At 40.2% G+C, this 16,543-nt stretch overlaps 1 protein-coding gene and 1 pseudogene across 7 annotated transcripts in view; one reads left to right on the forward strand and one right to left on the reverse strand.

Annotated features, from left to right (window-relative positions):
• Dlg2 (discs large MAGUK scaffold protein 2) overlaps positions 1 to 16,543 on the forward strand; it is a 2,051,694-nt gene that overhangs the window by 25,519 nt on the left and 2,009,632 nt on the right. For all 7 annotated transcript variants that reach the window (XM_039089312.2, XM_039089327.2, XM_039089335.2 and 4 more), the window contains one exon: positions 7,088 to 7,219. In XM_039089312.2, coding sequence (XP_038945240.1) covers positions 7,088 to 7,219 — 132 coding nt within the window. The remainder of the gene's footprint in view (positions 1 to 7,087; positions 7,220 to 16,543) is intronic.
• Positions 3,383 to 3,856, reverse strand: Rpl7a-ps35 (ribosomal protein L7a, pseudogene 35; annotated as a pseudogene).

Below are 16,543 nucleotides of genomic sequence, written 5' to 3' on the forward strand. Positions count from 1 at the left end.
GTTTCCGGCACCTTATTTTGAGTGTTTGGTAAGGTGATGATAGATTCTAAAAGGTTCCTAACACTTGCTGGCATGCAGATTATCTTGGCATGTGAGGATTTACTGCTTACTCCAGTCCTCCTCCTGTGAATTTGCAGAAATTCCAACGAGGGGTTGCTTAGTTTCTCTGAGCCTATAGTCAGCTCCACTTTTGCAGCATTGGATGATGTTAAATTTGAGATTGGTTGGGAATTGCCGTGGCAATGTCACCATTTAAGTTTAGAGTGCAGTCAACCTCGAATTTGTCTCTGAGAAATCATTGTCATATTCTTATTGTTTACTTTGCTAGGGAGAATCAAGCCTTGAGCCTTACGCCTGCTAGGCAAGTATTCTGCTATGGAGTTACACTCTCAGCCCTTGGGTGTTTGAGGCAGTATCTTGTGCAGCACAGGTTAGCTTGTATTTTCCGTCCTCAGTCCTCTCTCCACCTTTTGAGTGCTGAGACTGTAGGGGTATGTCACCACTCTAGCTACTGTATTGTTTAAAAACATCAGGAACCCCCCTTCAATAATACTCTGTCTTCACAAGCCTCCCTCCAGAGGCAGGGTAGGACCAGATACCTCATTTGCAGTTACTGTCCTGCAGCTTTGCACTGCTAATGCTATCTGGCTTTAAGCAGAGTCATCATAGACGGATCAGTCTCTCAGGGCTATTTCACATGTGTAGCCACCACTGTCGTTTAGCCACCTTATATCCTCAGCCCACAGCCCACCAAGAGTAATCTAAAGTTTGCAGAGCTAAGGCACACACTATTATTAGCTTGATAGTCTGGTGACCCAAGACATCACAGGTGATGGTAACTGAGATAGATGTTCAGTAGTCTTTCCTTAAGAATAGATTTGTTTCAGAAGTTCTGTTTGCTAGCATGTCTCATGATGAGGGCTCTTAGGACCTGCCCAGTGTTAGATTTCACCAACCCACATTGAGTTCTAAGGCAATGCTTTCTGCCTACCACTCCAGTCTATCATTCAGTAGCTGCCACTCATCAAATACCTAGGCTACTAAGGCTCACTGTAGCACAGGCTGGGCTCAAACTTACTGTGAAGCTGAAGATTACATTAAACTTTTTGATGTTTCTGTCTTTATTTCCTGACTGTTGGCATTGTGGGCATGTGCCACCATACCTGTTTAAAAATATATTTTATTCATTCTTTGAGGGTTTCATACATGGTTTTAGTATATTGTGATCATATTCTTCCCTGACTTCCCCCTTTAAATCCTTCCAGATCCACTAAGAAATGTTTTAAAAACTGTTCAAAATGCTTAGCCATCAAAGAAATCAAAATCAAAACCATGCCTGATTTCGTGTACTATTAGTCATCAAGTCCAGAACTTATTTCACGATAGACAGATGCTCTGCTAAGTGCCCTAAATATCTCTAGGCTCGGATTCTTATTTTTTTTTTAAGAAGGAATCTTGAAATCCCCCTCCATGCTAAAGTGATGTATAAGTAGGAGATGGAGGCTGTGGAATAAGCGCTGGCTGTTTGAAGGAAGAGGGTGTTAGTCAGAACAGCAAGTCCTTGAGGTAAAATGAAAGTGTTCTTGGTGCATTTGAAAAAAAAAAAAGAAAGCTGCTGTGGTTGGAGTAGGTTCAGCACGAGCAGGGGTGTAGTAGTCAGGGTGGGCGTGGTAATTCATACATCTTCTCACGTATGATGGCTGGAGGATCGTGGGTCCCAGGCCTGGGCTACCGAGTGAGCTTGAGGCCAGCGTGGCCACACAGGAATTTCAGGCTAGCCTGGCTTACAGAGTGAGTGGAAGTGACCAAGAAACAGTTTCCATCCTGGTATAAGAGGAAAACAGAAGGTAGTACTGCCACAGAAGCTATAACGAGTTGGATTTAGCACATGTCGGCTTGTAAGAGCTGATGGAAAGTGGGCCTGTGCTGTGGGAGTGAACCATGGGGGATCCCATGGCATCGAAGGTCTGCTTAGCGCATGGCTGCTGAGTCGTGAAGGACAGGGAGAACAGAAGTGGCTGATGTCCCAGTGCCCATCGACGGCATGCCCATATGATGTAGTTTATTCCAACAAGGTTCTACCTCTTTAAGTTTCCATCACAACCCAGTAGTGCCATGGGCAGGGGACCAAGGCTTTAACACAGGGTTGTTAGGTAGCATTTCTCAATAAAGCTATAGGACCCATATTAGTATTATGACTACTCATTCATCAATTCCAATTCCAAGTTGGCTGTAGTCATAAAAATTTGACAAAAACTAAAAAAGCTAAAAAAAATTGAGAGTCAACAAATAAAATTTATAATAAAATGACATGTCTTATCCTTACATTAGTAAAATTTATAATTAACTCACATAAGTGCTTCAGTAGCACAGCAGCATCAAAGGCGATGTTGGGTTAAATGATGACTCAGAACTGAGTAAGTGTGTGTGTGTGTGTGTAAGGAGGTAAGAAGTGACAGTGACATGAACCGTGTAGTGAGATTACTATCTGGTTAAAGTAGTATACACAACACCAAAGAGGAAAAAGACAGTGAATATATTGGGGTGGGGGTTGTTATAAACTGGAATAGAGAAATGGACAATGTGGTTAGCTGGAGAAAAGTGAGGAGTCAAGGAATAGTTTTCAAGTCTCTGAATTAGATAGAGAGATAAGGGGTTAAGAGCACTTACTGCCTTTCCAGAGGACCTCAGTTGTCTTCTCAGCACCCACATCAGGTACCTCACAGGTCTCTACATCTCCAGTTTCAGGAGAGGTAATGCTTGTGGCCTCCATGGGCACCTGCACTCAGGTATAGATACCACATGGAGACACATATCTATACATAATTTAAAGTAATACACATAAATATTTAAAAAAGGTGACTGGTATTCAGGTTATCTATATGCTCATGGGTCTGACTGAAAGTATAAGAAACCATAATGATGTACCAGCATTCTGGAATTGGCAAGAGAGTAAAAAAGCCATTTATTGTAGAAGTTCTTACTTTTTAAAATTTTTATTTATTATATTTTTTAATTCTGTAATTATATTTATGTACAGAAAACTTAGTGTATATTTAACTCAGTTTATTGGTGAGTTTTTTTTTGCCTTTGTCTTTTCCAATTTGGCAATGCAAGTCACAGACTTAGGACCCAGGACGTTGCCTCCCCAGTGGCGGTGGATCTTGTCATATCTGTCATTATAATTGGTCCTAATAGCTTCCACCAGCTTAGCCAGAGCACCCTTGTCTTCTGAACTAACCTGTGTGAAGGCAACAGTGGTGCATGTCTTCCTGTGGAGCAGGTGCCCCAGCCTAGCCTTTCCCTTGATGATACAGTAGGGCACCCCCATCTTTCGACACAAGGAAGGCAGGAAAACCACCAACTCATTGGGGTCTGCATCATGGGCAATCACCACCAGCTGAGCCTTCTTGTTTTCTACCAAGGTGGTGACTGTTATTAACCCCTGCTCAGAGGACAGGTGGTCTCTTAGGTGGGACGTTCCCTGTGCCAGCAGCTTTCGTCTTAGCACAGGCCAGTAGCCTTTGCTTCTCCTGCTTTGTCTCTGGCCTGTACTTGTGGGCAAGCTTAAGCAGCTGAGTCGCTGCCTGCCTGTCCAGGGCCTGGGTGAACTGGTTAATGGCAGAGATACTTTGAGCTGCTTATACAGGATGGCTCTTTGCCGCTGCAGCCTGGTGTAGCAGGGCCATTTGATGAAGCGTGTGAGATCTCTTTTGGGCTGGATGTCCTGCCCAATGCTGAAGTTCTTGGGCCTTTTCTCAAACAAAGGATTGACCACCTTTTTGGCCTCCTGTTTCTTGATGAAGGCCGGGACTAGGGCCACCTTCTTCCTCTTGAACTTCTTTCCTTTAGGCATCTTGCTCGGCTGGAGGAGAGAGAAAGAAGAGGGAACTGTGTGTGATAAGTATGCAGTTGCAGAGATCATGAGATGAGGATCTACTTTTGATAAAGGCATAAATATTTCATCCACAGTAACAAACGACTAAAATATATAACCATTTCACGAAATCAGCATATGCTCAGAGTTTGTAGAAGGTCTTCTGATTTACAGTGAACTAGAAAGGATCATCAGCTGAGAAAGGTTGTGGAAGAGTTCAGAGGAAAGGAGGTTGTATGCGGAAGTAAAGTATTCAGAAGATGTTAATTGCTGTAATTACATTTCAAGTGTATTTCTTGGGATGGCAGGTTAGAAGGAAAACAGTTTTTGAAACTCAAGAGTAGCTTTCACCTGTATGCAAAATGTGTCACTCTGGGGACATCTAATGATTTGTTTTTGTGAGAAGTGAAGATGCTAGTTATGATGTTTTACTATATATTACATGCTCTATGCTCAGAATGGATACAGGGTTTGTATGTACAAACCAATTTTGAAAAAAGGAAGATGGTGTTTAATTTTAAACATCAGAGATGGCTCTACAGGAAGGGGGGGAGAGATAAGAGATGCACAGAGAGACAGAATATTTGAATGAAGTCTAAATCAAAGGAAGATAGTTTTTCAGTTGGCTTTCTATGTAATAGATATTAAACCTACAACTATTACTTTAGTACTAATACTTGAAAGGAAATGGAAGCTCAGAGAGGTTATGTAACATGCTGTAGGTCACACACAGTGGCTAAATGGGTTTTATATCCAGATCTAGTTGTCAATGAACCTTTTCAATAAAACACTGATTCTGGAGTGAGATCATGGTAGTGTGTGGAATATCTTTTTTTTTTAATCTTTATTAACTTGAGTATTTCTTACTTACATTTCGATTGTTATTCCCTTTCCAGGTTTCCAGGCCAACATCCCCCTAACCCCTCCCCCTCCCCTTCTCTATGGGTGTTCCCCTCCCCACCCTCCCCCATTACCACCCTCCCCCCAACAATCACATTCACTGGGGGTTCAGTCTTGGCAGGACCAAGGGCTTCCCCTTCCACTGGTGCTCTTGTTAGGCTATTCATTCCCATTCTTAAGACTGCCACTTTGTCTGAATGACAGTGTCTCTTGTCATGCAGATGGCTCTCAATTTCATGAGGTTCCATTTATTGTTAATTTTGGTGCCGGTGCTAATGGAGTTCTGTTTAGAACTCTTTAACTATGCCCGTGATTTCGAGGCTGCTCCTCCCAAATTCTCAATCAGGTTCAGTATATTTGGTCTTTATTGGTCTTTGATCCATTTGAGATTTGTACAGGTTGATAAATATACATATTTGGATTCTTTTACAAGCAGCCATCCAGTTTGGGAAGCAATATTTGCTGAAGATGCCATTTATTTCTCCAGTGTGTATTTCTAGATTTTTTTTTATTAGCTTGGGTATTTCTTATTTACATTTCGAGTGTTATTCCCTTTCCCAGTTTCCGGGCAAACATCCCCCTAATCCCTCCCCCTCCCCTTCTTTATGGGTGTTCCCCTCCCCATCCTCCCCCCATTGCCGCCCTCCCCCCCAACAATCTAGTTCACTGGGGGTTCAGTCTTAGCAGGACCCAGGGCTTCCCCTTCCACTGGTGCTCTTACTAGGATATTCATTGCTTCCTATGAGGTCAGAGTCCAGGGTCAGTCCATGTATAGTCTTTAGGTAGTGGCTTAGTCCCTGGAAGCTCTGGTTGCTTGGCATTGTTGTTCATAAGGGGTCTCGAGCCCCTTTGAGCTCTTTCAGTTCTTTCTCTGATTCCTTCAACGGGGGTCCTATTCTCAGTTCAGTGGTTTGCTGCTGGCATTCGCCTCTGTATTTGCTGTATTCTGGCTGTGTCTCTCAGGAGCGATCTACATCCGCTCCTGTCGGCCTGCACATCTTTGCTTCATCCATCTTGTCTAATTGGGTGGCTGTATATGTATGGGCCACATGTGGGGCAGGCTCTGAATGGTGTTCCTTCTGTGTCTGTTTTAATCTTTGCCTCTCTCTTCCCTGCCAAGGGTATTCTTGTTCCCCTTTTAAAAAAGGAGTGAAGCATTCACATTTTGATCATCTGTCTTGAGTGTCATTTGTTCTAGGCATCTAGGGTAATTCAAGCATTTGGGCTAATAGCCACTTATCAATGAGTGCATACCATGTGTGTTTTTCTGTGATTGGGTTACCTCACTCAGGATGATATTTTCCAGTTCCAACCATTTGCCTACAAATTTCATAAAGTCATTGTTTTTGATAGCTGAGTAATATTCCATTGTGTAGATGTACCACATTTTCTGTATCCATTCCTCTGTTGAAGGGCATCTGGGTTCTTTCCAGCTTCTAGCTATTATAAATAAGACTGCTATGAACATAGTGGAGCACGTGTCTCTTTTATATGTTGAGGCATCTTTTGGGTATATGCCCAAGAGAGGTATAGCTGGATCCTCAGGCAGTTCAATGTCAAATTTTCTGAAGAACCTCCAGACTGATTTCCTGAATGGTTGTACCAGTCTGCAATCATGTGTGGAATATCTTAGTACAGGGAGTAGTGAGATCAAAGATGAGCACAGACGGGGAGGAAAAAGGAGATGTGTGTGCATGTGCTTTGCATTTGCATGTGTGCATGTGTACCTGTGTGTGTCTCCCGTCTCTCTGTGTCTCTGTCTTTCTGTGTCTCTGTCTCTGTCTGTCTGTCTGTCTGTCTCTCTCTCTCTCTCTGTGTGTGTGTGTGTGTGTGTGTGTGTGTGTGTGTGTGTAAGGAAACAGGAAGAGAAAGTATGATTTGGGCACTGTGTGCATTAGAAAGGCATGGTACACATATTGGAAAATAAGGCAGAAAATTGGGTTGTAAATTCTCTATGGGGAAGAGGCCTTAAAAGTCATATGGGATGCTTCATGGTATTTTTAGGCAGTCATCAATTCAATATGGTTCTCTTTCTTTTTACAAATGGAATCACATTTACTATGTAAGCATCTAGAGAGCACTGTGTTTTTGTTTTGTGAGGTTTCACAGTTGCAGATTCATTTGGAAAACTATAAGGAATCCAAAGTGGACTTTGAATTAGCATTGGATGTAATGATCAATTTCATTTGGCAGTTCATGGAGTAGATGATCACTTTACTAAATTATTTGTGTTGTGAAATTAGGAGCACATCTATAGATTAGATGAGTTTTCTGGGACCCCACGGTGGATTTTAAACTTTTGTTTTTCAGATACTGACCGAGCTTTGTTATTACTGGAGGAATACTGCAAAAAATTAAGAAAGCCTGAGGAGCAGCTGTTGAAAAATGCTGTTAAAAAGGTGATGAGTATTTTCAAGAGCAGCCTATTTCAAGCCTTGCTGGGTATGTATTACACAAATTGCTTATAGTCTTAATGGGCAGAATCAGGCTAAACAGTTTGAATAATGTCACAGATGACAACGTTTCTCTCTCTCTCTCTCTCTCTCTCTCTCTCTCTCTCTCTCTCTCTCACACACACACACACACACACACACACACACACACACACCCATGATAATTTTTCGTTTTATCCAAAGGTAATATCCACTGCCATTATTCTTACTTAAAAAAGCTAAAGTATAGAAATGAGGGATAGATTACTGAAAAAATATCAACATTGAAAGAATACTTTCTGTGGGAAGAGGGGGAGAACAATGTGCCCAGGTGAAGACTCTGGGTGCTGCAGAGCTGGAGCTGGGCATCAGACAGAAAGAAAGGGAGTGACTTGTGGAGCACAAATTCCCCAGAGTTCTGCCCACACCAATGTCCTCTGTCCTCAAAACAAAGTTAAGGTGGAACCCTTTGTCTCTTGTGCTTCTTTTAGGAGGGTTTAGACCCAGAATTGGGAAGTTTGTTCATGAAAACTCAATGCTTATCAGTGTGTAATGAGAGTAATCTGATAATCTCAGCCTTCTTTATAAATACATGAAAAAAAAATCACGGCTGTGGTTTGTTAATGGATGGCTTTATACATCTATCTTTTATACTTATTTACATATCGTTAAATTGATCTTTTCATGATGTCTTAGGAGAAAAATCAACAAGGAAAACCAGTCAATTGATCAAACATCAATAAATATTTCCTTCAAGAAAAAAAAAACAAATAGAACATTAAGACAACTCCATATGACATAGGATACTTCTTATTTTTCTGTGTATTTAGCTTTTGTGCCAGGTACCAAGGTCAGCCCTTTCTGTGTGCTAAGCACAAGACAATATGTTTGAAAAGGGGTCAGTGAGTCTCTTAGACATTTTCATCCCATTTAATGCTAGCGTGTACTCAAAGTAAAAACACGAATCTATGAAGCTTAGTGTTAAAATAATTTTTTATTTATTAATATGTTATTTATGTTCAACTATGAATATACCAATTGATAAAAACCCTTAACATCATAGTTTTGATATAATTTTAAAAATTATTAAGTTTTAAAGACTTGAAGATCAGTTTATTGAATGTAAATAGAAGTTGAAAAGCTTTAGAAAATTATTTTACCTGTGGGAAAAATAATTCCTTTTATCTATTGTGGCTGGTAAGAATTAATGACACAAGCAAATATAATCATCTCAGCTAGTATTAAATAGAAGTGACTCTAAATCGAGTCTTGCAGAATTTAAATAAACATGGTCATTAGAGAATAGTATTTTATAGAACATTTTGAACCACCGATTTATGAATTAAGTATTAATAGCATCATTTAGTTGATGATTCATAAAGGCCATTAACTAAATGGAAGTGCATCTAAATTGATTCACATAATGTGTTTAGCTAAGACTGCCTGTCTTTGGGGAGCTTGAGCTTTTGAGAACGGGTTTAGAAAGAATATTTTCAGATGATTTTAGATAAATCTACATGTTTTGAAATGTAATCATTTGATAACACTATAACCTAGAGGACAAGAAGGCAGATGAGTGACTATCCATTGCATTTTTTCATCATTTTAACTGAGCAATAAATATCTTGGCAGAGAGCCTTTAGTGTGGCTTGAATTTCTCTAATAAATCTGGAAAAGGCTATTATGTAATAATCTGCATAGCACGTTGCTCTGGCCCTTTAAAATCAGTTGGGGTTAAAAGCAAGAACAGAGAATGGAGCACCGTACAGCAAAACACAGTTTTCTCTTGCACTCTATGTGGGAAGCAAAGTATTGATCAGTAAGTTATTATTATGGACCATTTTACTGTGTAATTTTTTTTAAGGTCTCCATATGTGTCCTGAAGAAGATTCGCATCTTTATAAAGGCACAGATGGGCAGCCATTGATAAATAAGATATTGTTTATTGTCTATAAACAATAGACAACAAAATAGAGATAGATTATTCCTCCCTCTTTGTACCTCTCTTCGTTACAAATAATGAAAGTTTGTGGCTTTACTAATTGGTCTAATATTCATGTAGCCAAGGCATTGAAATAATACCATGAATACCTAGGTAAATTCATAAACAGGACTCATAATGTCAAAAGCCAACACAAATGGATAATGGAATGAAATGCTATTCTTGAGGGCTGTGCTGCAATATTTATATGTGACCAGGAAATCACCCCTGACCTCCCAACTCATCAGACCTCCCTACTCCCTGGGCCTCTAGTCTCTTGAGGATTAGGTATGTCTTGTCTCACTGAGTGAAGACCCTGGAGTCTTCTGCTGTATCTGTGTTGGGGACCTCATATCAGCTGGTGTATGCTGCCTGGTTGGTGTCTCAGTGTCTGAGAGATCCTGGGGTCCAGGTTAATTGAGACTGCTGGTCTTCCTACAGGGTCACCCTCCTCCTCAGCTTCTTCCAGCTTTTCCATAATTCAACCACAGGGCTCAGCAGCTTTTAACTGTTGATTGGTTTTAAATATCTGCATCTGACTCAGCTGCTTGCTGGGTCTTTTGGAGGGCAGTCATGATAGGCCCCTTTTTGTGAGCACTCCATAGCCTCAGTAATAGTGTCAGCCATTGGGGCCTTCCCTTGAGCTGGATCCCACTTTGGGCCTGTCGCTGGACCTCCTTTTCCTCTGGCTTGTCTCCATTTTTGTCCCTGCAGTTTGTTCAGATAGGAACAAATTATAGATCAGAGTTTTTGACTGTGGATGGCACCCCATCCCTCACTTGATGCCCTGTCTTTCTGCTGGAGGTGGGCTCTACAAGTTCCCTCTCCCCACTGTAGGTCATTTCATCTAAGGTCCCTCTCTTTGAGTCCTAAGAGTGTCTTATCTCCCAGGTCTCTGGTATATTCTTGAGGGTCCCCCCACCTCCTACCTCTTGAGGTTGCCTGTTTCCATTCTCTCTGCTGGCCTTCAGGACTTCAGTCTTTTCCCTCACCCAATACCTGATCATGTTCCCCAGAAATAAAACCACACACTTACGGACACTTGATCTTTGATAAAGAAGCCAAAATTATCCAATGGAGAAAAGAAAGCATCTTCAATAAGTGGTGCTGTGTAGGGAGCTGTGATGTGCCGCGCCTCAAAGATGGCGCTGGTTTCCACCTTCCACCCTCCCGATGGTGAGAGCTCCTTGTAGTAAACAAGTCCTTATTTGGCTATGCCTGCCTGGCCTGCTAGCTTCCGCATAGTGACAGCCTGTCTGCATGACCCACGTGGCATGTTGGGGTTGGTTGGCGTTGGGTACTTAAGCTGATGTAGGGCATTCCCCAGGGTAGTAGAAGATTGTATCAAGGTTCCTGAGTAAACTGCTTGAAGAAGATCTCCTCTGGTCGTGTCTTCCTTGCTGGTCAAGGTTGGGCGTGACAGTGCTGGTCTACCTGGCTGTCTGTATGCACAAAAATGAAAATAGATCCATATTTGTCACCTTGCACAAAGCTCAAGTTCAAGTGGATCAAGGGCCTCAACATAAAACCAGATACACTGAAACTAATAGAAGAGAAAGTGGGAAAGAGCCATGAACTCATTGGCACGGGGGTAAATTTCTTAAACAGAATTCCAATGGCTCACACCCTAAGATCAAGAATTGACAAATGGGACCTCACGAAACTGGAAAGCTTCTGTAAAGCAAAGAGCACTGTCAATAGGATAAATCGGCAACCTACAGATTGGGAAAAAAAATCTTCACTAACCCCACATCTGATAGAGGGTCAATATCCAAACTATATAAAAAACCCAAGAAGCTAACCACCAAAAACAAACAAACAAACAAACAAACAAACAAACAAACAAAAAACAAACAACCCAATAAAATGGGATATACAGAGAATTTACAACAAAGGAATCTTGAATGGCTGAGAAGCACTTAAAAAAATGTTCAAAGTCCTTAGTGATAAGGGAAATGCTAATCAAAATGACCCTGAGATTCCACCTTACACTAATCAGAATGGCTAAGATCAAAACCTCAGATGACAATACTTATTGGCAAGGATGTGGAGAAAGAGGAACACTCCCCCATTGATGGTGGAATTGCAAACTGGTACAACCATTCTGGAAATCAATCTAGAGATTACTCAGAAAATTGGAAATAGATCTATCTGAAGATCCAGCTATACCACTCTTGGGCAATACCCCAAAGATGCCCCACCATGCTACAGGACACATGCTCCACTGTGTTCATAGTGGCCTTATTTGTGATAGCCAGAAGCTGGAAACAATCCGTATGTCCCACAACAGAAGAATGGACGCAGAAAATGTGTTTCATTTACACAATGGAATACTACTCGGCTATTAAGAATGAAGGCATCCTGAGTATTGCAGGCAAATGGATGGAACTAGAAAATATCATGCTGAGTGAGGTAACTCAGACCCCAAAAGACAAACATGGTATATCCTCACTAGTAAGTGCATATGAGCCAAAAAAACTATGCAGAATACCCAAGATACAGTCCACAGAACTCAAAAAGTTTAAGAAGTCCAAGAGCTCAAATGAGGACACCTCTATCTCACTTGGGAGGGAGCAGAAAACAGTCACAGGAGGGGGAAGGGAGAGACCTGGATGTTTTTCTAAATTTTAAACTATAATTTTATCAGTTTATAAGGTAATATACATTTTAGAATATTTTTGATTGAAGAATGTAAAAGAATATTAAAAAAAACAATGGTAAGATAGACTAGTTTGTGGTAATCAGCAGGGCAAGCCTGGAGCCTGGTGAACTGCTGGATGAAATTTCTTCCTTTCTTCTCCAGCTTCTTTGTGATTTGCTTTGGTTTCTCATTCACTAGTAGCTCAAACTGGAATAAAGTACTTTGAAACAAGTCAGTAGCCTTCCTCTACTGAAAGGATAAACAGCTGAGAAAGAAATTAGGGAAATGACACCCTTCACAATAGTCACAAATAATATAAAATACCTCAGTGTGACTCTAGCTCAGCAAGTGAAACATCTGTATGACAAGAACTTCAAGTCTTTGAAGAAATAAATCAAAGACGATCTTGAAGATGGAAAGATCTCCCATGCTTATGGATCGGCAGGATTGATAAAGTAAAAATAGCCATTTTTCCAAAAGCAATCTACAGGTTCAGTGCAATCCCCATCAAAATTCCAACTCAATTCTCCATAGAGTTAGAAAGAGCAATTTTCAGATTCATTTGGAATAACCAAAAAAAAAAAAACCCAGTATAGCAAAACTATTCTCAACAATAAAAGAACTTCTGTGGGAATCACCATCCCTAACCTCAAGCTATATCACAGAGCAATTCTGATAAAAATGGCATAGTATTGGTACAGAGACAGGCGGGTAGATCAATGGAATAGAATTGAAGAATCATAAATGAACCCACACACCTATAGTCACTTGATCTTCGACAAAGGAGCTAAAATCATCCAGTGGAAAAAAGACAGCATTTTCAACAAATGGTGCTGGTTCAACTGGAGGTCAGCATGTAGAAGAATGCAGATCAATCCATTCTTATCACCCTGTACAAAGCTCAAGTCCAAATGGATCAAGGACCTCCACATAAAACCAGATACTGTGAAACTAATAGAAGAAGAGAAAGTGGGGAAGAGTCTTGAACACATGGGCACTGGGGAAAATTTCCTGAACAGAATACCAATGACTTATGCTCTAAGATCAATAATCGTCAAATGGGACCTCATAAAACTGCAAAGTTTCTGTAAGGCAAAGGACATTGTCAATAGGACAAAATGGCAACCACCAGATTGGGAAAAATTATTTACCAATCCTACATCTGATAGAGGGCTAATAGCCAAAATATACAAAGAACTCGAGAAGGTAGATTCCAGAGAGACAAATAACCCTATTAAAAATGGGGGTACAGAGCTAAACAAAAAATTCTCAGATGAGGAATGCCAAATGACTGAGAAGCACCTAAAGAAATGGTCAAAATCCTTAGTCATCAGGGAAATGCAAATCAAAGAACATTGAGATTCCACCTCACACCAGTCAGAATGGCTAAGATCAAAAACTCCGGCGACAGCAGATGCTGGTGAGGATGTGGAAAAAGATGAACAGTTCTCCATTGTTGGTGGGATTGCAAGCTGGTAAAACCACTGTAGAAATCAATCTGGCGGTTCCTCAAGAATTGGACATAGTACTACCTGAGGATCCAGTTCACCACTCCTGGGCATATACCTAAAAGATGCTCCAACATATAACAAAGACACATGCTCCACTATGTTCATCGCAGCCTTATTTATAATAGCCAGAAGCTGGAAAGAACCCAGATGTCCTTCAACAGAGGAATGGATACAGAAAATGTGGTACATCTACACAATGGAATATTACTCAGCTATCAAAAACAATGACTTCATGAAATTCTTAGGAAAATTGATGGAACTAGAAAATAATCATCCTTAGTGAGATAACCCAGTCACAAAGAACACACATGGTATCCATTCACTGATAAGTGGCTATTGGCCCAAATGCTTGGAATACTCAAGAAATAACTCACAGACCATATGAAACTCAAGAATAAGGAAGACCAAAATGTGGATGATTCATTCCTTCTAAGAAGAGGGAACAAAATACTCACTGGAGGCAAGACAGGGACAAACAGTGAACCAGGGACTGAGGAAAGGTCATCCAGGGAGTGCCCCATCTGCGGATCCATCCTATATGCAGATACCAAACCCACTATTGCTGATGCCAAGAAGTGCTTGCAAACAGAAGCCTGATATAGCTGTCTCCTGAGAGGCTCTGACAGAAGCTGACAAATACAGAGGTGGATGCTCACAGCCAGCCATTGGACTGAGCATGGGGTCCCCAAATGGAGGAATTAGAGAAAGGACTGAAGGAGCTGAAGGGGTTTGCAAAGCATAGAAAGAACAATATCAACCAACCAGACCCAGGGACTAAACCACCATCCATAGAGTAAACAGGGATGGACCCATTGCTCCAGCCGCATGTGTAGCCGAGGATGGTCTTTTTGGGCATCAATGGGAGGAGACTCCCTTGGTTCTGTGAAGGTTTGATGCCCCATTGTAGGGGAATGCCATGGCAGGGAGAAGAAGGGGAGTCAATAGGTGGGTGGGGGAGCATCCTCATAGAAGCAGGGGAGTGGGGATAGGAGAGTGGGTTTCGGGAGGGGAAACCAGGAAAGGGGATAACATTTGACATGTAAATAAAGAAAATAGCCTATACAAATGAATTAAAAAATAGTTAAAATAGTTTTAATGAATCTCTCCAACAAGTTGTTCTTACACTATGTGGAATGCCTTCGTGAGTTTAGCACGCAACCTTAGCTACTCAGTCAAGGTTTTCTTGATGATATTGATATTCAGACGGAGAGATTTCATTTCTGGACTAAAATCTAATGATCAGGGTAAAGCTGATTTATGGACTAGAGAAAGCCTGCCCTGTCCTCACCTCAGTTGGTCTTTCTGTCTGTGCAATGACTTCTGGCACCTCTTCTGAAGAGGCGCTGACATGGAGGACTGTTTAGACTTGGACTCGCATGTAGAGAATGATGTACCGCCACTGGGAGCAGATGCTCTGAAATTAGGCAGAACAAAGCATGAGTCCCACTCCTGCAACTGCAGGTGATAGGCTCTGGGCATTTTAACTGTCTGCTCCTCTGGGCCAGTTTGAGTTTCTTCAAAACTGGATTCTACCTACTTGCCTACTTGATTTGGTCAAATGAGATACTGTGTTGAGTGTGTGTCTGCTCCTGAGTGGGCATGGAAGATTAATTGTAAAAATGATGCTGCTTCAATGCACTTTCCATTATTCACATCCTTTGAAATACGATGTTAAACTCGTAAAGCAAGCAAACAAACAAACAACGGACTAATATTACCTTTGATGTGCATCCTATATTTTCTCTACCCATCCATCCGTCTGTCTGTCTGTTTGTCCACAGATACTTGGATTTTTCTATCATTTGGCTATTTCAAATTATGTTGTTGTAGATATGGTTACATAAGTATCTGAGATTCTGTTTTAAATTTTATTTATTCTCACAGTGGAATTTCTGAATTTTGTAGTAATCATTTATTCTTTTAAAAAATTTCTGTATTATTTTCACCCAGAAGTTGTATTACTTTATATCTCCTTTAACATTTACAAAGAGTTCAAATTTCTCCACATTTCCTAACTATTGCTATGATTCTCTTTTTTTACATTTTAAAATGGTAGCCACCTTTGCATATTGTATATATTAATTATTGTCAGATGCACAGTTGCCAAAGTCGTTCTCTCAGTGTGTAGTGTATTCATTCATTTGACCATTTCCTTTACAGTATAGACATTTTTAAATTTCATTTGTCAATTGTTGGTCTCTGTGAGTTCATATATCTAGCATAATTTCTTGAAGGTTTGAGGATGCTGTATTTTTCTTCAGTGTATGTTTTTTTGTTTATTTGTTTGATTTTTGGTCATTTTGCCAAAAAATTAGTTGTGTGTATATTTAGCTTGGTCCTCAGTTTTATTCCAATGAAGCAAGCAGTGATTTTGAAATAAAAAGTAAATAAACATACAAAAAAAGAAAGTTAGCAATAATTTTTCCCGAACACACACTTATTTACATATGATATACGTAGATATGTTTTTTGCATTTATATAGATAATTCTCTATTTTCTTAAAGTTTTGAGAGAAAGGTAAGTAGCAAAAGATAAATTAATTTCCTTAACAACAACTTCATCCAAGGCAGCATGTTTTATTTTACTTATCTGCTTATTTATTTGCTATGCTGAGCAGAAGCACAGTAGCCGGCACTGCCCATTCACAAGCACAGTGCAGTTACAAAGAGACTTTCATTGCGAGAGTATGCTGGTGACTATTGTTAAAACATCCACAAAGGGAAATTAATGAAGCAATCTTGAAAATACTTTCATCGTGTTTAAAGGATAAATATACTTACTAATGAACCCTCCAATGTTATGGCTTCAGTATAATAAAAGAACATTGTTTTGAAAATTTAAAATCAGTTTATTGTCAACATGCTAGAAGCTACATTTTTAGATGTTAGGGTGACATCTTGTGGTCTGCTCAGAAAAAAATTATCCAATGGATAATCACAGCTTATAGTTATTACACTGTTAGCACTTTCCAGAGTGTGAACACCAGTTCATAGTGTGAATCTTTAATATTATTAATACATATTTAATAATTTTCACTCATATTAGTAAACAATCATTTAATACTGGTTACATGCCAGACAGTTTCTTTTTAGGCAAAAAGATGTAGTACTGAACTATATGAGATTGTTTCCTTTTATGGGCAAATGAAGATGAAGTAGGAAACAGAGACATTACATAAAGTTATTTAATTATTAATTTAT

This window comes from Rattus norvegicus, chromosome 1 (genome assembly GCF_036323735.1).
Source record: "Rattus norvegicus strain BN/NHsdMcwi chromosome 1, GRCr8, whole genome shotgun sequence".
Lineage (NCBI taxonomy): Eukaryota > Metazoa > Chordata > Mammalia > Rodentia > Muridae > Rattus > Rattus norvegicus.